This window comes from Cebidichthys violaceus, unplaced genomic scaffold (genome assembly GCF_023349555.1).
Source record: "Cebidichthys violaceus isolate CVI_PGR_0920_01 unplaced genomic scaffold, fCebVio1.0.p SCAF_177, whole genome shotgun sequence".
In the NCBI taxonomy this organism is placed as follows: Eukaryota; Metazoa; Chordata; class Actinopteri; order Perciformes; family Stichaeidae; genus Cebidichthys; species Cebidichthys violaceus.
In genome coordinates, this window is record NW_027176348.1 from 38,774 (window position 1) to 62,221 (window position 23,448).

Consider the following 23,448-nt stretch of genomic DNA (forward strand, 5'->3'; position numbering starts at 1 on the left):
GTCACTTCAAAAGTTCACTTGACCTAAGTTGCTGAAAGTATAAAGAGAAAAAAAGCACCGGCTAATATTAACTCACCTTGTCAACATCCTGGAATGGTTGCTGAAGACAAGATTGGGGTAAACAGATAAAACAAGTCAGCATATCAACCAAGACAGAATATGAACAGAATGAATAGCATATGAAAACAGTATCTTAATATATACACACACTGTAGTAGAGCTACTGATGCACATGCACAAGACTCCGATGCTAATTTTGAAATATTAAAAAGCAATTTCGTCATTCAGGCAGTGATGGCTGGCAGAGAAAAATCTAAGATCATTTCTTCCTAATTGAAAGTAAATCAAACCACCACGTAGCTGATTTAATATCGTCTCTCAACAAATCCCTGTCTGGCTGCGGCAAACTTGTGGGAGCGGTTAATGATCCACAGAAGAGGAGTCAGCTATAAAAAGCGTTCAGGCGTCCAGTGATGAGTGCTAGCGCTGAGCTGATTTGGGCCGGTGTTGGGCGCCCCTGCATTCATCACACATTCTTTGAACGGTCTTCTCACATCATCCTTTTCATTTTACTCCCCCCCCCCCCACACATCACCATCGTCAGCAGTAAGCCGAGTCATCACTCATTTCTAAACCAATTAACCCTCGTCAGTAATTGCCTCCTGAACTCTTGACATTCCTTAGGAACGCTGCCAAAATACCAAGCTCTGGGAATCTGAACGCAGACATTTTAAACTCCGGGATTTGCCACTGAGCTGACTGAAGGTCAGACGTCTGAGACATAGCATTACTGTCTTGTTCTTTAAAAGGAAACTGGGAAGAAGTGAGCTAAGACATTCCCACAATGCAAGTCAATGCGACACATCTTCAGCGTGCATGGCATCAATGTCTCACATGCAAAATATGGCCGAGGCTTAGCAAGAAGAGATTTAACGAGACCTTGACCCAGACCAAACATCATCTTAAAACGAGTTCAGCAAGCTGTACCACCATGTAAAACAAGTCAGGAGTGACCCTCCGCTCACCTCTGTGCTTTCCTCCAGACGCCGCCTCTGGAGCCGCTCCACGTCATCGATCTCATACACCTTGATCTCAAAAGGCTCCTTTAGAGGCCCCGACATAGGTGGCAAGTCCACCCACTGGCCTGCTGTGCCCGCCTTCTTCCCCAGGGAAGACGAGTCCGGCAGGGGTGCCGGGATGAGCCGTCTTCGCTGGAAGCCTACGAAGACATGTATGTGGTCAGAGAGGCACCTTTTGCGTTGGTGACACACAATAGTTGTATTTGCTGGGATTTATGAGTAAATATGTATGAGTCTCACTCTGAGATATAAAAGGGATGAGAGGCATTACGGAGGCTGGCAGAGTTGTGGTGATTGCATATTTATGAGGGTTTCAGGGTTAGCTATTCTGTACATACACAGCCCAATAATTCAAAAGGTTGGTTTAACGCGCATGAATTCAAATGGTTTTATATATATATATATATATATATATATATATATATATATATATATATATATATATATATATATATATATACACACACACAAACACACACACACACACACACACAGGGCTACAAAAAACTGAACCAGGTCACTGCTGTTCGTGTTCAATTGATCTTATTTGATCATCACACAGTTCGAAGTCGTCTTGTTTGAAACATTCATTATCATTTCCCCATATATCTATGAATAATGTATTCTGCTGATTCAGGAGGAGAGAAAATCCAATGAAACACCAATCCATGGATGTAATGAGAATGGATTCATAAAGTTAGAGCCTAATTTCCTAAGGCTAATTTCCTTTGAGAGGGCATTCATTTCTGGATGCCATTTCAATATGTGGAACTTCACGGGCAAGCACCGTTTGATAGATCTCACGTACAGTACACTGCTATTATCAGTATAATATGTGTGAATATTACCTGCATTGATAAGTGTAAAAGCCTAAAACCCAAATTAGTTTCTCACCATTTACTCTCTTCTTGGGATACTTGGAGCTCCTTGTTCTGCCCGAAGACGACATGCCGCTCTCGCTCATGGAGTCGTGGGCAGAGGAAGCGCTGCCTGTGGCTTCGCTGTCACGGATCATGCTTTCATATCCGCTGCTGCCACCACTGTGGTAGAACAGAGCTGTGCGGCCCATCGCTGGGGGCAGCTCGCCGCTCAACACACTGCTGTTGTCACTGCCGTGGCCGCTGCTGTAGCGTTGAGGCCGCCTGGGCGCTGTAATTTTGCTGTACGGAGAGGGCAGCATGGCTATGGGGGATTTGTCATCACTCACATTCACACCGCTGTCATTCCCGCTGTCTGAATCGCCTGAACCTCTCATGTGTTTGCCTGATAGGTTGCCTGTCGCCAGTTCGCTCACACGGCTGTTGGCAGCCCTCATGGCCTGCTTCGTGCCCATGATGGTTCCTCTCCCGGGCTTACTGCTGACAGTAGCGGTGGTTCGAGGAGCTGATGTCCGTCCTGACGGCGGGAGGTTGGCATTGGTATTTCTGGTCACGGGGGTGGCCAAAGATTTGGTGGAGGAGCTTAGCCCCTTGGAGTTGTTGACTGAGAGTGAGCGTGCCTTACTACCGTTGACTGCTCCTAATGCTCTGGGATTTACAGAGGCTTTTGCTTGACCAGGTTTGCCAATACTGCCTCCACTTGGGGATGATGGGCAGGTAGCTATAGGAGAGCTGGATGAATTAGGAATACCAAATCTCGGAATGGTCCTGCTGGATTTGCTACTGCTGCTTCCCAGACTTGCCCCACTATTCTCCCTACTAAGCACAGGTCTGGAACCCAATAAGGACAGGCTTTCACACCTTTCCAGGGACATTTGACTTCCATAATGATGGCCAGCCTCTCCTCTCGGCCCTCTGGCCTTCAGGCTGGAGGTAACTTTGGCTGTGTTGAGGCTAGAGGTTTTGAAACTGGTAGAGTCCGCTCTGTGGCGTACCTCAAGCTCATCCTCTGATACAGCTGCCCTTGCCCCAAAGGCCCTTCCTGCATCCCCATATGCTGACTTTAAGGCACTTTGGGGCAGCAGGATCTTAGTCTTGTGGTCAAGACTGGACTTTCGCACTGGAGGAGGGGGAGGTGAAGTGCAACCTGGTTTAGGGAGATTGCTCGTTTTCTGTGAGTTAGCCTTGTTGTTTTTCCCCAGGGAGGAGTATTTAAGGCTTGTGGTAGATGCAGTAATATCTTGGGTTCCCTTGCAGTCAGCGGAGGAATGGATGACGGGCACTGTTCCCAGGGTGGTGGCACCTCGTCTCAGCTGAGGCATTTTGCTGGGTGGATTCCTACTGGCTGGCTTCTCACAGCCATCGACCACCCTCTGGGATGAGGTAGACCCCTGCACCTTGGGCGGGCGAGGTACACTGTTGCTGTTGTTGGATGTTTTGCTGTAAGGGATGCCACTGGGGGGATTTCGGAGAAATTTGCTGGTGCTGCTTGAGTCGGAAAACTGAGGCTCTGTGCGGTTGTCAACACGCTGCCAAGGATCCTCCTTCTTAGCCTCTTGCCTTGGTGGCTCTCTACTGCTGCTGCTGCTACTGCTACTACTATGAGAGATGGATGAGGTAGGTTTTATCTTCCTGGGAAGACTGGAGTGGACTATGGAGGGGCCCTGTGGAAGTTGAGAGGAGCTAAGTGAGTGAGCTTTAGTTATTTTGGATGTCAATCTGAGGGAGCCTTTGGCTGATTCTGGAGATGCGGGGCACTTTGTCAAGGATAGTTTGCTTGACGCGGCACTATCACTGTCCAATTCGGAAAAACTAAATCCACTGTCATTTAAGGAGTTCTTGGCATCTCTTGGAGAAGACACACAGTGGAACATATCCAGGGAGTCAAAATAAAAGGCAGCCTCTGGTCCCATGTGTTTGGCCTGTGGAAGGAAGACGTCTGTGGAATGAGCCCCTTCACTCTCCAAGGTGCAGACACTAACCTCACTCAGCCAAGAGCTGATAGATGAACCCCTGCTATCTATAGACTCTGTTGCTCCTTCCTGGAGTGGTGTGACCACTGCGATGTTCACCTCTGACCCTCCCACAGCCGACGTGTAGGCGTCAAATTCATCATTGATGCTGCTGATGATGCTGACAGGTCGGGAACCAGAGGCCAGGGCCTGAAGGGAGCAGTCACTGTTAAAGCTGATTATGCTGGATGGCCGACCATTATCTACAAAACCGCCAATAGACAGCTCCTCCACCACGGTGAACACCAGCTCATCCTCTCCATTCAGCTCCACAGGCTGCTGCAAGGTCACAGTGGCTCTAAGGATGTCCCGATCCAGACATCTTTCCCTCAAGGTAGATCGCACCTGGCACACCTCCACCGGAGCCCTGAGCAGAGGGGAAGTGTAAGGATCTCTCCTTTTCACAGCCTGGTGGCTCATTCCTACAGGAGGCATTCTGGTGCTGGATCTTTCTTCATTGCCAGTATTTTCCTTGCTGGAGTCTCTCTGCTGTGAAGGAGGTGGGGCTGGCTTGGGCAAAGCTTTCTTGTTGAAGTACACCTTCTCCCTCACCACAGGCTCAGAATTAGGCGCTGGGGCAGTTGCTAGTTTGTTGGGGCTAACTCTGCTTTCTGACACCAAGGCTTTCTCACCATCAGCGCTGGTTCTGTCTGATGGTATACATTGCGTATTGGCATTGTCCAGTTTAGATTTAGTGGTGGGACTGCAAGTCGGTTGTGTGGCAACAGATTTAGGGGATTGCTTGGGTGAGATGCCCTCTTGGGTGGAGGAAATATTTGCTACAGTCTTTGGTGAAAGGGAGCCTTGGCTATCCTTAGATATGTCGGTCTTGGGGCTAGCCTGGCCTCGCTTGCCCTCTCCAACAAAGGCAGTGGGTTCTTCACTGCCATCTATACACTCCAGCCTCTCCTGCAGCTCAGCAAATGTGTTGCATTTAAAGAACTGGTCTCTGTCCATAGGGCCCTCTTTTGCAGATTTCTTTCTGTTCAGGGAGGGGATGATTGGAACAAAGGCAGGTGGGCCTTCATTGTCACTAAGCTCCCTGTCCGAGATTGCAGTTCCCCCAGGGCCCACATAAATGACAGTGTCACAAGACTGTTCACTACTGGACGAGTAGTCTGGGTCACTGAGCATGGAGGGCAGATCTGGGTCCAGGGCTACCGTCCGAGGGTGGAACGGCCTGAGGTGGGGCGGCCGGCGGATCCTCCCTTCCTCACAGGAACTTTCCCCTCCAGATGAACTGGAAGCATACTGAAAAGCAGAGTTCAAGCAGAAAAGATTTACAAATGATCTCATTAGGGTGATGACAGTAATGTGATTCTATCTTACAATATTAATGTAACAATCTTTTTTTTTTTCAAAACCATTTCAATCCTTATAATTCCTAGTAGATTCATTTCTTAACAATTTCATAGTGAAATCAATCGTAGGGCAAATATTAATTCCTTCGACATTACCAGTCGATATTTATCTAAAGGTTAAAAGTGCACATCAATAGTCACAGAGAAATTAATGTCAATAATACAAATTGCTGTATGTGGACTGCATTATAATCATGCCTGTGACCAATACTAAATAAATACATGCTGTCATTCCACCTAATTATCTGCAGCATATATTTCTCTAATCCGAAGGAATGCATTACACACTTCCTTGAGCAGTGGTATTGATTACATGATTATGCGTTGAGGAGCCGAGAAAAACTAGCACTGAGTTACTGCACTAATAATCTTTCATTTGCAGAAGCATTCACACATTCATTTGCTTAATAGCTCCAAAATTACAGGAGGAAGAAAGATTTAGGTACGTGTGTCGTGGCATGAAATATGATGAATGCAATCAAAGTTGCACATGCACATTAGGAATGTAATTGCTGCAATAGCAACACTGAAATATAAAGTTAAAATTAACAATTACTCTGCATTTATAAACAATGAACAACATTAAATGGAGCACAGTTGATGCAGGAGTATTCATTTAAGTTGCTAAATGCCTACCTGTAAGAATGTAGCACTGGATTTTAATTTACTACTTATTTAACAGTTTATTACTGCATATGTTTAACCATATTCATAAACCATAAACAAACCATAGGTAGTTTGTCAGCGTACCTTAGACTTCTTCTTCCTCATGCGGTGGATGCGGGATGCCAGTTGGATCGTGGTGAGTGAGTCAGCGTAGTTGGCGGGGGAATCGGAGATGTGGGCGATCATGGTGGTTCTACAGTTGATGTTGCCAAGGGACTCCCTCAACAACATTGTCAGTTTGCTGTCCCTACATGGTGCATTTACATTGTTGTTAGCAAACGGAAAGGTAATATTTAAAAAGGGACAATAAAAGGTAGCTGACGTGATTCCAGGAAGAGCCATTTTGAATTCTCTGAGCTGACAATTACTTCTTTGACGAGTCATTAATCTTTTCATACCTGTGTAACTATAATACAATCTTGTGCAACACTAGCGAAAGCTATTATACGAGGCTAACTAAACTAAATAAATGTCACACGGCAAACCTGTAAGCCTGACGACACATGCAGCAACCTGCCTGAAAGACTACTTATAGACACAACTTCACAGAAGCTAAAACACAGTAAAAAAAAAAAGACAGTAAAACTAATGGTGGTTTTCTTACCTGTAAGGTACATGTTTTGCTCCATTTGCCAAAGCCATGATGACATTTCCCAGTGCATTTAGAGACAGACACAAGCCTCCCCCTCCGTCTCTGCTTTTGCTCAGAACCTTTTCACAGCTCCCCAGGTCGATGAGGTGCAGCCTGCTCCGTCCGCCTGACACTGTGCCAAACGACAGAAGAAGAACCAGGTGAGCGCAGCCCAGACACTCCCTCTCTGAAGTCAGTTCCTCATGCAGTGTCATGATGACAGGAGTGGCACAGCTCAGCCCAGACAAGACGGTTGTTTGTTAGAGCTGGATGATTTATTTATGAGTAAGATTCCCACACTGAAGTAATCCAAATTGCAGCCTGACTGGTAAACGTCCACCAAGATGTGTAACTAATGGTAACAAGGAGGCACGAATACATATTCTCCTTCTACTGATTTAAAATACAGCAAGAGGGAATTGGCTGTCATTGTAAAAAATCGCAGGGCTACACATTGTTATGTGGGTGACTGATGTAATTGCTACTGCAGCAGCAACACATTAAACTCCTGTCAGCAAGGCTTCAAAGCTTCATTCACTCTTGATCAAAGCATAATACATGCATGCAAACACATTTCTGTCTTGCAGAGACCAAAACCAATTCATTCATAAACACAGCAAATAAGGGACTTGTCTGATGTTCCATTCACACGTATACTTTTCTGCAATCTAGCTCGCCAAATAAAACACCTTATGATTATTCAGTGTGAAAAGGAGGTCACCTTAGAATAGCTGTAATTAGAGGAGGATATGTTCGAATAAATAATACTGCTCTTGAACTCATATTCAACACACATGCTAGAAGATTTGAGTCGAAGTATTGGGAAACTGAACAATGACAATATAAGTGTATTGCATAAATGCGAGGTGGCAACTTGTTGCTAGAGTTGTAGGTCAAGTAATCTAAAAGGTACTGACTTCCTCCCTTGCCGCTCTTCTCCATGCGGTACTGGTAAATGTGCAGAGTGAACAGCATGTGGGAGTTGCGGCGCTCCTCCTCCTCCACGTTGGGTCTGCTGGTGCTGCGTGCGGCGATGGCAGCATCCAGGAAGAGGGCGGCTTTCTCAGCCGTCGGGGCACGTAGCTCACTCTGATTCTGGAGCTGTGGGGGGGGGGGGGGGGGGGGGGGGGGGGGGGGGGACAGAGGACAGGGTTAGGGTGAGCAAAGGAGACCACATAGGGCTTGAGAACGAAGACAGATGTGAAAAGGATACTGGAGGAGAGTGGGAAGCAAGTAGAGGGGAGAGCCAGTTAATTGGACCCCGGAACACATTTCTTGCCCATTAGATTGAGTCTCGGGGGCGATTAAAAACAGCAGAAATGCACACAGAGGGAGGAGGATTAGGAGAGGTAATGGTGGAGCAGGAGTTCAAAGGGGGCACTTCCCTCACCATGGATGTGTTGATGGTTGCGGTGAGATACAGTAAGAGAGGGAGGGGAAAGAGAAAAGAAGAGAGAGAGAGAGAGAAGGCAGGGGGCATCATGAAGGGAGCCCACACGTGGCTGTTGAGAAGAAGAGCAAGACGGAGCTTCACAGAACTGCACAGCCTTTGAAGTCAGAGTCCACACAGCTCCCCAAAAAACAACATCTGACAGCAACACCTGTGAGTGCCTTCAAACCTGCAGTCTTCCACCATCCCCCCCAATAGCACTTCTATTGTGCTGAAGAGGGCTAGCGCTAACACTCGGGTAATAGATGCTGATGGATGCTGACAGGAGAGTCAATACAAAGGTAAGAAGAAAGCCATCAATACCACAGATGGGTTTGGTGGAGACAAAAGCAGGGATTTGTGAAGGCGGACTGGGAAGTCCTGAGAGATATAAACACACGCATACACACACATACAGAAGAAAAAGTTTAACAATTTTGGGAGAGGAAGAGGTAGATCCTAGACAGGAAAAGATCAATACTCAGACAGACTAAGACTGTATAACCCACAGAGAGAATGAAAGGATCATTGCACAAAGACAGAGTGGAGAGGCTGAATGCTTCTCACCTGAGTGCCACAGATGGGGTCCTCTCTCAGATGGATGCCTGGGGACTGCCCCTCCTGCAGGCTTCCGGTGGACACCTCAGACAGCAAGTCCTTCAGCTCCTCATCTTTCCCAAAGATTTCCACCGCAGACACCCGGACAGAGAAGCGCGTGCCCGTCTTCTCTTTGCGCTCATTGATGAGCTTGAACAGCCAGGAAATGGCACAAGGCACAATGCCTAGGCTCTGAGTGGTGCTGTCTTTGCCAATCATGGTGTATGTCTTGCCTGGGGACATGTGAAAGAGGGAGGGGGGGGGGGGTGAAAAATATTGCCTTGTGTCTGAAAGCCAGCTACACTTACTATTTGCTCAAACGAAAATGACTTCTTTCATCAAGCTGTCTGGAGTGGGCAGAAAGTTGTCTAACAAATAGACACCGACATTGGATATTTTCTGAGGGTTACTGTGTTTAACAACTGTGGATGAAAAAAAACGATGTGAGGCTTATTATGTCCAGGAGGTAATATCCAGTACATGCAAAATAAAAATAAAAAACTCTAATCCAAGGACCCATTCCAGAAGCAGTAATTCTGTGGAGAGTTATACCTGGTGGAAACAACAAGCACGCGGAGAGCAAGCCCTTCAGCCTAAGAGCCCGGGCCAATTACTAAGATTTTAATTACAGACTGAGCCCTGAAGCCTGGATGCAGCACTCCCCCCCCCCCCTCCACAGACTCACTACCCATCCTTTCCTCCACTCTCCAATTCCTTGACTCACCCCAGTGCACCACTAAGCCAATTGTGGACATCAAGTGCTGCTAACAAAGAGCGATGAAGAATTTTTTTTCTTCACCTAACAAAGGCTCTTGTCTAATCTCTCGCCAGTGGAGGAGCTTACCGAGCTTGACTTGGCCGAAGCAGAAGATGCAGCCGTCTGCACCGTTCACCACAGACTGGATGACCTCGGCTACCGTCCCTGAGCACACCTCAGCCTGTGGAAAAACACACAGAGAGACAAGGCCCCCCCCCCTCAGTCAATTCAGCCACATCTAAGAAATACTCTCACACAGGCACAGAACAATGAATCCAAAATAATATCCTATAAACTAAACAATTATTTGGCATTAATTATACCAAAATCACATTAATGGTTTCAGTATTTTTCATCACTCAAGTGTATGTGTGTGTGTGTGTGTGTGTGTGTGTGTGTGTGTGTGTGTGTGTGTGTGTGTGTGTGTGTGTGTGTGTGTGTGTGTGTGTTACTGCTTGTTTGTGTGTGCTGCAACGCGTGGCTCATTTTTGCAATCTGTTTCAGCATGGGTCCTCTGGGGCAAGGCTCCTGCAGCAGAAGCCCCTTCCCATACATCACACTGCAAACAAGGCCTCTAACAGCAGAACAGCTTGCTGTTACTGTTAGCCACCAGCAGTGCTGTCCCAGCGGCACAATCTAGCAGCTTGGCCTCAGCTCTGCAACAGCAACTTACTTAGGAAAATACTCGCTCCTATTAGGTGGTTTGATAGAAGATCTAAGGCTCTCACCGCTACAGAGACACAATACTCTCTCATCTGCGCTCTTAGCTAATTTGAGTTTACCGCACCACGGGGGAAATGCATAAAATACTGGACCTTGGAGGTAGAAATAAAGATCCAATCATTCCATTAAAAGACTATGGTGTAAGACTAAGCTGCGTAAAGAGAGCAAAACTGGTCTGCTCCCAAGTCAGTATATAGTAAACATGTATCTGACCTTTGTCTTTGATCTCAGTGGGTATGCCTGCTGTGGGCTGAGGTTACATATAGCTGTTCTATGAAAGGAGAGGTTAGATATAACGGTGGTGGATTCAAATCATTCCCCAGAGGGCTTAAAAGGCCCAGCTGTTAGGCCCACACTGGTAAGAATGCCCTCTGACCCAAGACAGGCATTTTTCCTCTAAGCCCTTGGCCACACCCTGCCAGCATGAAGACATCCATTTGTCCTTGAGAGGCTCAATTCCCACACAACACATCGTAGTACACACCCCCTGCCGGCCCTTACTTGTGAGGCATCCTGGGTAAAAACAGCATCGAAGGCGAATATCTTTGGGACGGCCACAGTGGCGGATCTCCTGTGCCCTGAACTGGAGTGTGGGCTGGACGCTGGGTCGTAGAGGGTCAGCTGCTTCTTCCTGCTGTCCACTTTCAAGAAGGACTGTGACTCTGAGGAGTCTGCAGTCTCCAGAGATGGACAGATACGCATCATCACTTTCACCTAAACCACAGAGTGAGACGGAGGAGCAAAAAAAAAAGAAAGAAAAAGGAATTAGACAGTGTGAGATTAGAAAGTGAGAAAGCAGAAAACATGAAAAATGTGCAGACGGGCTCAGCAGAGAGAAGTAAAAATGCATTTTCCAGGGTTCAGCACTGAGAAGGGAAAAATTACAGGCTAAGCTTAAAATATTTTACTAACAGAGCACTATCAGAGGAAAGAGGAGACATGTATGGTAGGAATTCTGAATGTAGGTTTTAGGCAGGGCCAGATCATGGTGCCGTGAGGCCCCTGAGCAAATTTTAAACACTAGGGACCCAGGGAAACCACCCAGGGGCTTAGTGCTGCATGCACTGGACTTCCCCTACGCATCGTGCCTGAGGCTTGGAGACACTGGCCCCTCTTGCCCAGTCCAGAAGCAGGCATGGCTATAGGTAACCGCGCAGAGCCTGGCTCAGCATCGCGCGCACTGACATCCGCATCCACTATGTCAGAGTTGATGGACATCGACAGTTGCCATGGAAACACTCGGGTCTCACATCGACTGGTGAACCTGATGGGTCAACACATCGCCTAATGGTGTCAGTGAAAAGGCAGCAAGGAGCGCATTGAAAGTCACAGCAGAAAGTGGTGGAAATGAATGCGTGTGAAGCGCCACGCTGGGGGATTATCCCTCTAGCGGGATTGTTTTTCTGGACAAGGAGCTGCTCACCAGCATGGGAGTGCGGGAGCATATGGGCCCCCCCCCCCCCCCCCTCTTATTCCACCTACTCACTCTTCCTCCTCCTCCTCCTCCTCCTCCTCCTCCTCTCCCTCCCCTCTGTTGCCTGGAAAATGGCAGATCCACATTAAGAGGCTCAAAACCTATACCCTGCTGCATTCTGAGCCTCAACGCATTCCACAGGTCACAGCGCAGCTCATCGCGCCCGCATGTTACGCCGAAAAAGGATGCCGGCTTATATCTGAAAGTGTTAATTCGGCACTGCTCTGACAAGCCCGCTCGTGTCTAACGTCATTGCCATGGTTACAGAAGTGAGGTCATTCTGCCGGTTGTGCATAGTAGCACCTCTTACTAACAATAGCATTTCAATTTCACCATTTCCTGCCACGCTGTGTACCGTGTGTGTGGTCTGCGCGGGTGTGGTCATGCTTGCGCTTGTGCAAGTCGGACCGTTTGACACCTCCTTTTACAATCCCCTCCTTTTGCAATTCTACAATCTGATGGTCAGAAATACCCCTCGACTATATCTCCACAGTCACGGCAGAAATATATATCTGTGACAGACGGGAGACATAAACGGCTCGTGGGATATGAATAGCAGTCTTTGGAGTCCCCGTCAGCCCCCTGAGTGTTTAGTGTTACGCCTGGCATAATAGCAACTGTACAGTTTCTATATCCTACACGTGCTGTATATGTGATAGGGAACTCAATCCTGAGCCATTTCAAAGCTTCTTGAAAAAGTACCCATGATGCCTCTCAGGCATTGAAATAAAAACCTTAGAATATAGCTGACTCTCCCTTCCCTTTTTGACAGAGGACTGTTTCACTCAGCCTGGGACTCTCCATCTTCTTCACGCCTACACAAAAGGCCCATTCTTCCCACGACTAGAATATAAATATTGCTACAGACTCGGGCTCCAGCATTCTGAAACAATGTCACTGGAAATCCCTTTCTCTCAATGAGTGAATTCATCTTGCATTCTGCAGGCCAAGTGCAAACTGCCTTTGTACTCCGCAGGGGGCTGTTATCGTGACTGACGTGTGCATATGTTGAGTAAATTACATTTGCTATGACATTTAAACTGGGCTTCCACACATGACTGCTGAGTCTCTGTCTACAAGACAGGGGCTACCAGGACGAGCTAATGTCTCAGTTTTATTTATGTTGGCAGGGATCAGATACTGGAGGCCACAGAGGATTGGCTACAGTATTTTCACACCTCGGACTCCGTGCTAATGGCCCTGTTTCCCTGTCCCTTGATCCCCCACAAAATCCATTAGCGTGGCTTGGCATTCCTCCACCCACTCAACTGTCTATGCCTGAAAGAACTGTGTCTAGGTCAAAAGTGGAAAAGTGGAAGTGACCCACATACGGTTGGTGGAAAGAAGACATTCACCTAAATCTTAGGTTGAATATGAAACAGAGGCAGGCATAGTTATAAAAAAAACATGTTATTGAAACGGTGATTCAACAAGCAAAAGGAGAGACAGAGACAAATAATCAAAGCGCTTTGATGTGTTTGCTTTACAATAAGAAAAGCTGAAAGTCTGGCCTGACAGGCTTTTGAACAACGTCATAAATCTTGATTTCCCCTTTAAAAGCAGCCCCTTCAGCTGCACAGATGTATAGTGTACCTCAGGTCTGGGCTTGAGGAGGCTTGTTAATAACAGATTTCTTTATGAAGTCCTTGTGTCAATGGGAGATTTACAATATGTGGCAAAATCTCCACCGTCTGGATACCTGGCAGCAGAAGCGAGCGCTTCCTATCCAGGTGGGATCTAATCTTGTTAGGGGACTTCTTCTGCTTTAGAAATACAGGACGTCGGCTCAGACAAACAATACCCGATAAACCACAAAGGAAGAGCGATGTGTTTATACAGCTTTGTTTAATGACTGTCCTATTGCTGCCAGCCTGACTTTCATCAGCGCACACTGTACCTAACATGGAATTAGAAAGCCTGCTGTTCAACGTGACCGCAGATTTGTGGATTATAGTTTTGCTGTCTTTCTGTATTCAGAAACGGAGGACCGCTGGTCTCACAAACTGCATGAATTCATGACATTCCAGCAGGCTTATCTGACTACATCTGCATGGACTGGACCAGACGGCACGCTGCCTGTGGCCCAGTGTGTCGCCACCCTGCATTCCCCCCTTCCAATGGGGGGTCTGTGTGTGTGTGTCTGTATGTTTGTGTGTGTGTGTGTGTGTGTGTGTGTGTGTGTGGCATTCAGCTGTGAGTACACTGATACGGATCTGTTCTCACCTTTCCCATCCCTGGGTTCTCTTTCACTTTGGACACGGCTCGGAGCAGGCATGGCGGGGCAGGGGGCGGCGAGACCTGCAAGATGCCACTGAAGTTGGTGGGGTAAATGGAGGGCTCCTGTGGGTGGAGCAGTGAGGGCTGGTGCTTCTTCCGCTTAGAGGACAGATTCAGCTTCTGAGCGGCCCTGGGGAAAAAAAAAAAAACAAACATCTTGAGGTTGAAGCTAAACTTTAAAAAAAAAAAAAAAAACACTATTCCATACAGTTCGTTCATAAGCTAATCATTATTTCTCATGTAATATTTGGTTCCAGTGGTGGTACCCAGCCAAGGGCTTTTGTAAGGGTGCCGCAAAGCCTTTAGAAATCCCCCGCTGAAACTGTAACATAAAGGTCAACAAGATCCTTTTAGTTTCCCTGAAGTAAACAAAGTCAGCAGGAGAGCTACGCAGCGCCACCACTCCCGACCATTCCCTTTTTCCAAACTGCTTTTTCTTCCGACTCCCACCTCAAACTCCCCTACCAAGAAAAATAATGCTTCAGCCTTCCACTTCAACTAGAGCACTCTGAGTGCTCTCATACCACGGTTTCTGCAACAGAAACTGCAAATCCATTAAGATAAATGATTACCAGGTAACTCTCTTTGCCTGTAAGGGATCAAACATAAGCTGTCATAGCAGGAAGGCACGGTACACCCATGCCTTCATCTTGATCAAACACAAAACAATTGTTATAGACATGACAGGCGAAGACTACTGACACACTGCCCTCTGGGATACAGTCACGTCTATCTCGGTTACTAAAGCTGAGCAATTACGAGAGAGCGTTCACCCATCATTGAAGTCAATGCTGGAGCCCGTACGGTTGGGAGTTTTGATCATTTAAATTAGACAATAAACTGTCCGACACCTGCAGTCCAGAGGCAGGTTGGTAAACCCAACTGTCGACTTTCCTTTAGTAGGCAAACTGCCTGAGCAGTTCTGCTGTGCTGGCATCTAACAAAACCCTCTTCTGTAACTGAATCCAGCTTTTTGACAGCCCTCTAATTAAAATCCACTGTCATCCTGTCCTCTTGTCTCCAAGAGCCAGTGCTAACGAGACGTGTACTGGTCACAGGGCCAACTGAGTCCGGCACGTCTCCTTTCTGACTAAGCTCCTGTACCTCAAAGGACAGCATCAATATCTCTGCACCGCCTGCAGGAAATCGGGCCAGACTTAAAGTGGTTCCAGGCATGGCATCGCCCTGGATCAGCTAACACCATTCCTCTGCTGGAAATTCAAGGTCAGGGAGGAAAGTAATACTCCAAGGAAATTCAAATGCACTCAAATGGTTTTTCACTCGGGCAGTCGGATTTCAGAGCAACGCGGGGGAAGACAAAGATGCCGTTGTCAACGTGATGCTATGACTGGCACAGGGAATGAAAAACAATTTGGAGTGTGAGATTAAAAGATGACAAATCTGCAGAGCAAGGGATTTCAGGAGAAGCAAGAAGAAGCAGAGCATGTGAAAGAGCAGAAAAGGGCAGAACCGTGTGTGTGTCCTGGTGAGCAGCAGCCTCCTAATGGGCCAGCCTGAGCTCATTAGTCCTGCTCTGGGCTCCTCCGGACAGGACTGGGTGGGCTGCTCTCCAAAAAAACACAAACTCCCTTCCCGTACCTCTCCCTGCGTCTCGGAATGACAACCGTACCCCCCCCCCCCCCTCCTCGTCTCCTCGACCCTCCCCTCTCCACTGTACGCCCCCTGCAGCGACAGCCCAAGAGCACAATCAGGGAACACACTGCCGGCTGATGGAATAATTATTGCATCCAAGAGGGCTACAGGAGAAGGCTCTCCCCAGGGAGCTGCCTATGTGTGATAGCATGCGAGACGGATCGTGTGACTGAAAAAAAAAAAATGAGAGAGAGAGATGGAATAGATGAATGTGAGATGGAGAGAAAGGGGAAACTACACCAGGGTACACGTGGCTGAGTGAGACTGTGTGTGTGTGTGTGTGTGTGTGTGTGTGTGTGTGTGTGTGTGTGTGTGTGTGTGGTATCCAAAACACATTCACTCAAGAGAAATGTACCCCGTCTGTCCGTCTCTGTCTCTCACCTCATTCTGTCTCTTCCCTCTTTCAGCGAAGAGATAAATCAAGCGTCACGAGTCGCCATGAAGGGGGGGAAAAGAGAGGCTACGATCCTCTACTGATGTATAATTGCCTTGACCAGTGAGGAGCGCTCACAACCCAAAGCTGAGCTGGTATAACCTTGAGGTTTAATTCGTGCTGCACAATGACGACCAGCGCACGTGTTCTTCAATGGAAGGTGAGAAGAAGAAAAAAAATATTGCTGGATTTTTTTTTTTTCCCCACCACAACCAAAAGTACAAAGGGAAATTAATTGCTTGTCACTTTCTCTCTCTCTCTCTGTCTCACCCTCTCCCTCCTTCTCTCCCTCCTTCTGCTCTTCCTTGCCCAACTACATGATCAGTCAATGGAAAATAGGCGGTGAGGACAGGCTCCCATTTCTTCGCCCCACAACAGCTTGTCCACCTGTTCACTCCCAATCTCCATGCTAATGAAGCTGTTTCCCTACACAAGTTAGTCTACAGGAGAAACTGTGCCTCTGACATCAGTTAGTACACAATATACAAACACTGCATACACTCTGCTGAGTCTACCGCAGGTTTGTTTGAACATGCACCGGTAAAAGAAAATGCTGCAATGGTGTACTTACAGCTCTTTCCAATCCATTATCTGGTTTATGCCTCTAGTCAAAAAACAGACAACTGATAGAGTTCAACTTTGCGGTCCATATCTGTGTTGTCGCCGTTCTCCATTACTTGCACATTTGACACGCCGGCACAGTGGCCCGAGAAGAGAGCGAGGCGGGGCTGCTCGCTAGTTGGGGCACAGGGGTCCTCTTTGCTCCGATCGCAATCATCGAGGTTCCACTTGATTTCACAGCGGTTTGTAAGAAGCCGGGGGGGCGGAGGGAGAACCAGGAGGAGGAGGAGGCGTGGGCGTCATAGTAACTAAATGTGGAACAAGCGCCAGGTGGGGGGAGAGCGGAGGTGGGCAGACAGGATGCGGACTCTGCAGGAGGTTCACAGTGAGCAGTGCAGGTAGTCCAGAGAGCTTTGTAGGAGGAGGTAAGGAGAAGGTCAGGATGAGGAGGAGCACCGCCTCTGTTCATACGCCGCGAAAGAACCTCGAACTCTTTCCATGCCTCTTCCACCAGGAAAAGTTAAGCGTCAGTTCAGAGGTGCATAAACCCAGCAAAAGCTTGCTCTCCAACTTTCCACTCCCTCTTTCACATCCAATTCGGCATTCATCCCACAGGCTGCATGGTTGTCTCTCATTTAGTAAATCCACTGTGCTGCGTCTGCTGTGAGTGGCTGCAGGTCCTGATGCCCAGGTCCTTCCCAGAGTCTCTGCTGCTTCCAGGCAAGAGGAGGGGCAGAGAATCAGCACGCTTGGCTGAGCTGGAAGCTTTCCTTGGGTGGCTGAGAATGAGGAGAATTCCTACTCCTGTTCCGCCTCTCGGTCCTTCTCCTGCTATCGGAGAAATGCTGGCAGCTGTCCTGCCGTGTCTCTCGCTCTCTCTCTCCCTGCTTCTCTCTCTCTCTCTCTCACACACACACACACACACACACACACACACACTCCCTCCTCTCTCCCTGCCGCCCTCCTCTCTCTCTCTCTCTCTCTCTCTCTCTCTCTCTCTCTCTCTCTCTCTCTCTCTCTCTCTTTCTTTCGTCAGCCCAGCCCCTTTTCCCTCCGATTGCCAGACGAGGTGTCAGCGCTCGATTGCTGGCTGCTCGCGGCGCAATTTGTGAGTATTCTCTTTCTCTCTCTCTACCCGCACACATACACACACACACACACACACACACACACACACACACACACACACACACACACACACACACACACACACACACACACACACACACACACTGTGTCTCACACAAGCCCCAACACACACACGTATGCCCCCCACCACACGTCACATGAATACTTAATGCATACAGGAGCCTTCTCTTCTTTTAGGGTCCCACACTTCAAACAGATTTGGTTAGTATGCCTACAGTGCATGCATGCATGAGCACGAGTGTGTGCGTGTGTTTGTGCGGCTAGCGAGTGTACACTTGCACATTTGTATATATATTTTTTTTTTTGCCTTTGTTGAGGGATGGAATTAGCCAGATGAATGAGAGTGTTATTAATCATAAGGAGTGGCACACTGATAAGGAAGGCTATACTTAAGAGCAGAAAGATGGATTGCCTGAATGAGCGATGCTCTGATTCAATTGGAAAGCTGAGAGAGATTAAAAAAAAAGAAAAAAAAGAGTGAGAGCAAGGGAGAGGGGGGGGGGGGGGGAGGACAAACAATGAACAGATGACATCTTAGAAAGACAGATTTATGCTGGCTAGAGAGAGAGAGAGAGAGAGTGCAGTCAGTCAATGGTCAAGGGTAAAAAGGGGAATGAAAGCATGCGAGTGGGCGAGCGCCGGGGTGAGAGTACCCTGTATTCCCTCGGCTGCCAATTTACCAGTAAGCCCTCTCAGCCCCCGACCAGCCAGCCTTGTTTGAAAGGCTGCTGCTTTGGCTGCAGAGTGCCTACTACAACATATCGGCAGACAGAGTGGGTGTGAGACTTGCCAGATGAAAGTAAATTCAACACAAACCCACAGCAAGCGCTCTCTCTCTCTCCCTCTCTCCCTCTGACACGGTGCCCCTCGTCTGAACTCTGCCGGTTTTAACTTTCGGGGGGCAAAAGAAAAAAGCAGAAAAATAAAAACCCACCGCTGCCTACCTATTTAGAGAGCGCAGTACACTGTAGTAATGAAGCCGTTTGATATATCGCATAACCTTTATGTCCCTCCTTGCCACAGCACGCTTACCTCACATTTTCTGCAGTGTGTCCAAATTAATTCGCCTGAGGTGGGCGTATTTTAAAGAGCAAGAACCGTCTCCTGAAGCTTTTGCCACGCGCTACTTTTTACACCGAATCCCTTTGAGCCGTGACCAGCGACAGTCGATGAGCGCGGGACAATGCTAATGTGGACATTGGTCACCCTGACAGCGCAACCAGTCATTATTCTCACGCTCATTGCGGCCCTTATTGTGATTTCAAGTGTTATATATCAAAAGGGACGTAATGATATGGAGCAGCCACAGTAGGAGTTGTCCTAATAGCCTTTCAGCTCCATCACTGTCTCCTTCTGAACAGACCTCAGGGACAGATAATGATTGTAATATATATATATATATATATATATATATATATATATATATATATATATATATAGATATAGATGGGCCAAAGCAAGACAGATGTAAAATCAAGGGTCGTTTGGAATAAAAGGTCTCCTGGTTCCTTTGTTCAAGAAAAGGACATTTAGATTCCATCCTTACCTATAAAGGGAGTGGCAGTGAGTGAGGAGGAGAGGAGGTCAATGACCGGAGAACAGGCAGAGTTTGCCCGCCGCTTCAGAAGCTTCACGTTGGCCAGCTGTCAATAATCACTCCAGCCCTCTTTTCAAGCTCCGTCAAATTAACAAGAGAAATTCCTCTTCCCCAGAGAATCATTAGCTGGCGCATCCATTTGCTTGTTTGTGCACATTTGTCTCTGTTCTCCAGGCCGGCTGTACAGCTCTTTAGGTTGCCCCTTTTCCGTGGCTAATTATCATGTTTGCCACATTTACTATCCTTGACATTTTCTTTCTGCGATTCTCCTTTATTCACCCTCTGCAGACAAGATAAGGCTACTCTGGCCATTCATGCCGAGATCAGATCAGCGAGTCCGATATCAGACTACCTTCCCACAGTGAATCTGCTTCACACCGCTGCTGATTAGCGGGTCGACGTAGCTCTTCATGAATGGAGGTGGGAATACTGGGCTCCAGCCAGCCTCAACACCGTGCAACGCTAATGACTACAGCACAATGAGTTGGGCTGGCACGCCGCGGGAGACTCGGTAGTGGAGGCATTTGTGAGATTTTTAGACCTGACGCTGAACATGAAGCCATGTTGTTGAGTGCTGAAGACACTGCCAAGTCCAAAATGCCATATCAGCAGATGGCCACGATTGATTGGGCTGGATGTGTGTTGGTCTATCAGGTGAGGCGCTCTGTTTTGGAGTCGTATAATAATCAATAGGAAACCTCCCCAGAGCTAAAATCAGTACACACTGTCTTATTGATGGGCCGCCCTTGACACGATCAAACAGCCCTGTGCCCCAAAGGTGTGTAGGGGGGGAGGTAACATAAATCTACCACCTGAGCTGTTAAAAGAAATCCAGACTTAGTTCAGTTAAATTAAAGAGCACCAGACTAATGATCAGCCTCCACAGTGCAGAAAGACATTTCCGCATTAATTCGCTAAACTTGGTTTTGGATTCAAACAAATCTGCATCTCTGTAATGGACTCTCTGGCTGCGGTCCCAGGTTCACCCGCGGTCTGACCAAGCCGCAGCTCAGCCTCAGTGGTGGTTAAGCGCCTGTGACATCAGCCTGTGATCACACACACACACACACACACACACACACACACACACACACACACACGGATTCATGTGGTGCGCAGACGAGGGGAGATGATGTCATACTCTGCCAGCCAGCGTTGGCAGCGAGAAGGCCCACCCAAGACAAAGATTTACTAGCGAGGTCAGGCTGCCGATCATTACGAGACGAAACGCTTCCTCACCGTAAAGCACTTTTTCTTAGAGTCATTGTGTCTAAATGGGTCAGTGAAGACGGTTTGCCGTGAGTGTCGGCATCCACCAGATTTATGACCATTCATGTATAAATACATGCATTACCCTCAACACTAAAAGACACAAGGGGGGTCACATAGGGTGGGCTTCGAAAATAACCAGGAGATATGCGGATTCTGGTTACCTGAGACCGCATTAGGCACATGGGGACAATAACAGAAGTGCAGGCTGTTGAATGTATGACAAGGCTGATCCGAGCCTCCTGTGTGGCGCTGGGGTTTAGTCTGGTAACAAGCCCGTCTCCTCTCTAAAGTCCCCCTGCAATCAACGTGCTGTAAACATTCATTTTTCTCACTTTGTCTCCTTTTTCCTAAATCACTCAAAACAAAACAAAAAGATGCCTGAGGCCGAAACATCCTGAGTATAGTAATTGATCTTGGAATGTGGTTCAACAAATGTTAATTCTTGCAAAAATGTGCAATTTTACTTCACAGAAGCTGCAAAAAAAGAAAAAAGAAAAAAAGAATCTCCCACCTGGAGATACAGAAACAGACATTCCCCGTCCATGCAGTGTTGCTATCTTATCATTCAGATCACAATCAACCAAAACCCAGATCTTTCCAGTCAGTGCGAAAAATGTGTTTCCTCTCTCCTTCAGCAGCCCAAGATAAATCAAAATGGAAGAGAGAATCAACAGGCTTATCTGGCTGTCAGCTGAATCTTATCAATCCAAAGCTCTGAAGCTTTCAACTGACTGCCAGCCCGTTTCCTGCCCGTTTTAATAGCGGTCTGAAGGCAGAGCGCCTCTCGCCTGTGTCGGTTTACACAACAGCAGTTTGCAAGAAGTGGCCAAACACCTCCAGGCTAAGCTTTATACTCGTCCTATAAATCCTCAGAAATAGATAAACTGATCCTCCGCTGAGCCAAACAGCTATGAATGTGATGTCCAGTTAGCTGAGCAATATCTGAATATTGGCACCATCCGAACACATTAGACCAAGGCCTTTTAGAAAATCTCTTTGTTCCAACAAGGTGTTCAACAAGCCTTTGTCCCTGCACAGTGTCTGGCCTTGGACACAGAATACCAAATGGGGCATCATTTGTGTGCTGACTGCTGACAGCCCAAGGCTGCTCGCACGTCTTCACTGAACCAATCCCCGGCCAATTAGGTAAGGGCAAATGCATTCATGTAACATCTGTGAGTACAAAGTGTTGTCATAGAAAAGAAAATATTCCCCACAAAAATTGATGTTGCCTCGTGCAACTGACTCGTCATATTCATGTTTTCCGATGCAGATTCAAAGAGCACTTCTGTCATAGCGAGAGAGAAACACGCAGCTTTGCGTAAATAAAATCCTAAATTCTACTCTGGGATTTGCAAACCCGTTCTGTCACGGTCTCCTCCGAACCCTTTTGAAACGGTCCGTGGACTGAGGTGGAAAACGAGGGATTAGGGCGCTTGAATGACGGGGGATCGTTTGAAAAAAACGGGGGAAGAAAGAAAGGGAGTGCAAGTGAGAAGAAAAGCGGTGCGGAGGTGAAGAAAAAAAAGAACAAATTAGAGATCACTGAGATGGAATAGGGGATGGAATCTCCAAAAACAGCCAGGAAGGGGAAGGAGGAAGAGAGACAGAAAGAAAGAGGCAGGGAGAGAGGGAGCAGCACAGCAGGGTGTGCAGCCAAGTCCTCTCTTCGATCAGTGGACCTGGCTCTGCGCCAGTGAGGCTCAGTCCATGAGGAGGTAAATCATTTTCTGCCTGAAAAAGGAAACAGGAAAAATGATCGTTGGGTCTATGCCACAGCCAGCTTGGAATTGCTTTATTCCCAAAGATGGGAATCCCCAGTCGGCCAAGACTAAATGGAACAGTTGGCGCCAAAAAGTGAAAAAAATAACTCATCAATATTCAAGAAAGCCTGGTTTGGTCCTACAGTACAGCTGAGTAAGCAACAGTGGATTTAAGCACTGGCTCGTATCAACACAGAGGTAAAGGAATCTTCGTCAATCACTTTGCTCTGAATCAGTGTTGGAATATCAAAGGAACTATGTAAAGCAGTCTTATCGTCTGCGCCCTTGGACGTCAGATGGAGAACAAGGAGGCTCATGCCAACAGATTTCTAAAGGTCTGGGCTCTGTGTCTGTGCCAAGGTTAAACCCCCCCCCCCAATGATGGAGGAGGGAACATTGCTGGTGCAGTGGCGCTCTGCAGGAGTGTGTGTCAAACCCTTCTTGTGGTAACACCGACATCCGGTGTTTTTTTTTTGTGTTTAATGCTTTGCCTATAAAAGCACTGCGCCTCCAGACACCCTACACAGTCACGCACCCACCAATCCCCACAATCCCCACACAGAAAAGGCTACAAAGCTTCTTTTTTTTTTGCCAAGTTAGAGGCTTAAGGGGGGGGGGGGGGCTTAAGACAAGCAACGGTTTGGAAATTTAAGAGTAAATGTCGGGGGCTATAATTCTATTTACAGTTCCTTTTATTGTTCTTTCTGAATCCAGGACCGCATCTTGCTAATATGACCTCAACTAGCTGGAACATCAGGCCGTGGAGAGGTGAACAAAGCACACGGCGTTCGCTCCGCAGGACCCATTTGTCAGTCAATGAGATAAAGGGGCCAATTTAAGGCCCCTAGAGGAAAGTATTGGAGATACCTGCAATGAGAGTCACGAGGTCCTCGAAGGAAAATCTCTAGCGATTGACCCCAACTTGTTTGCAGGAGGCTTCCGGAGAACCGCAGCCCTCGGATGCGAGCCGGGGGAAAGAGCACAGCAATTGCGTCAAAATTGGTTCAGGCAGCAAAAAAAAATAAAAGTCTTGGAAGAAAATTCACTTTTCAGCTGATGGGTGACAGATGATAATGAAGACATGTTCTTCCCTGCTCTGCAGACTGCAGCCTCCCCACCCCTGGCACTGCTGACAA

General features: G+C 47.5%; 1 protein-coding gene across 2 annotated transcripts in view; it reads right to left on the reverse strand.

Annotated features, from left to right (window-relative positions):
• kif26ab (kinesin family member 26Ab) overlaps positions 1-23,448 on the reverse strand; it is a 65,488-nt gene that overhangs the window by 2,364 nt on the left and 39,676 nt on the right. The window contains exons 1-11 of one of the 2 annotated variants that reach the window (XM_068712836.1): positions 16,542-17,420; positions 13,831-14,014; positions 10,635-10,847; positions 9,498-9,591; positions 8,624-8,886; positions 7,545-7,728; positions 6,601-6,760; positions 6,081-6,243; positions 1,974-5,220; positions 1,026-1,219; positions 77-100 (exon numbers count right to left, since the gene is read on the reverse strand). In XM_068712836.1, coding sequence (XP_068568937.1) covers positions 77-100; positions 1,026-1,219; positions 1,974-5,220; positions 6,081-6,243; positions 6,601-6,760; positions 7,545-7,728; positions 8,624-8,886; positions 9,498-9,591; positions 10,635-10,847; positions 13,831-14,014; positions 16,542-16,558 — 4,743 coding nt within the window. In that variant the 5' untranslated portion in view covers positions 16,559-17,420. Of the gene's footprint in view, positions 1-76; positions 101-1,025; positions 1,220-1,973; positions 5,221-6,080; positions 6,244-6,600; positions 6,761-7,544; positions 7,729-8,623; positions 8,887-9,497; positions 9,592-10,634; positions 10,848-13,830; positions 14,015-16,541; positions 17,421-23,448 lie in introns of those variants that run through there. The other variant, XM_068712835.1, reaches the window with a different exon arrangement.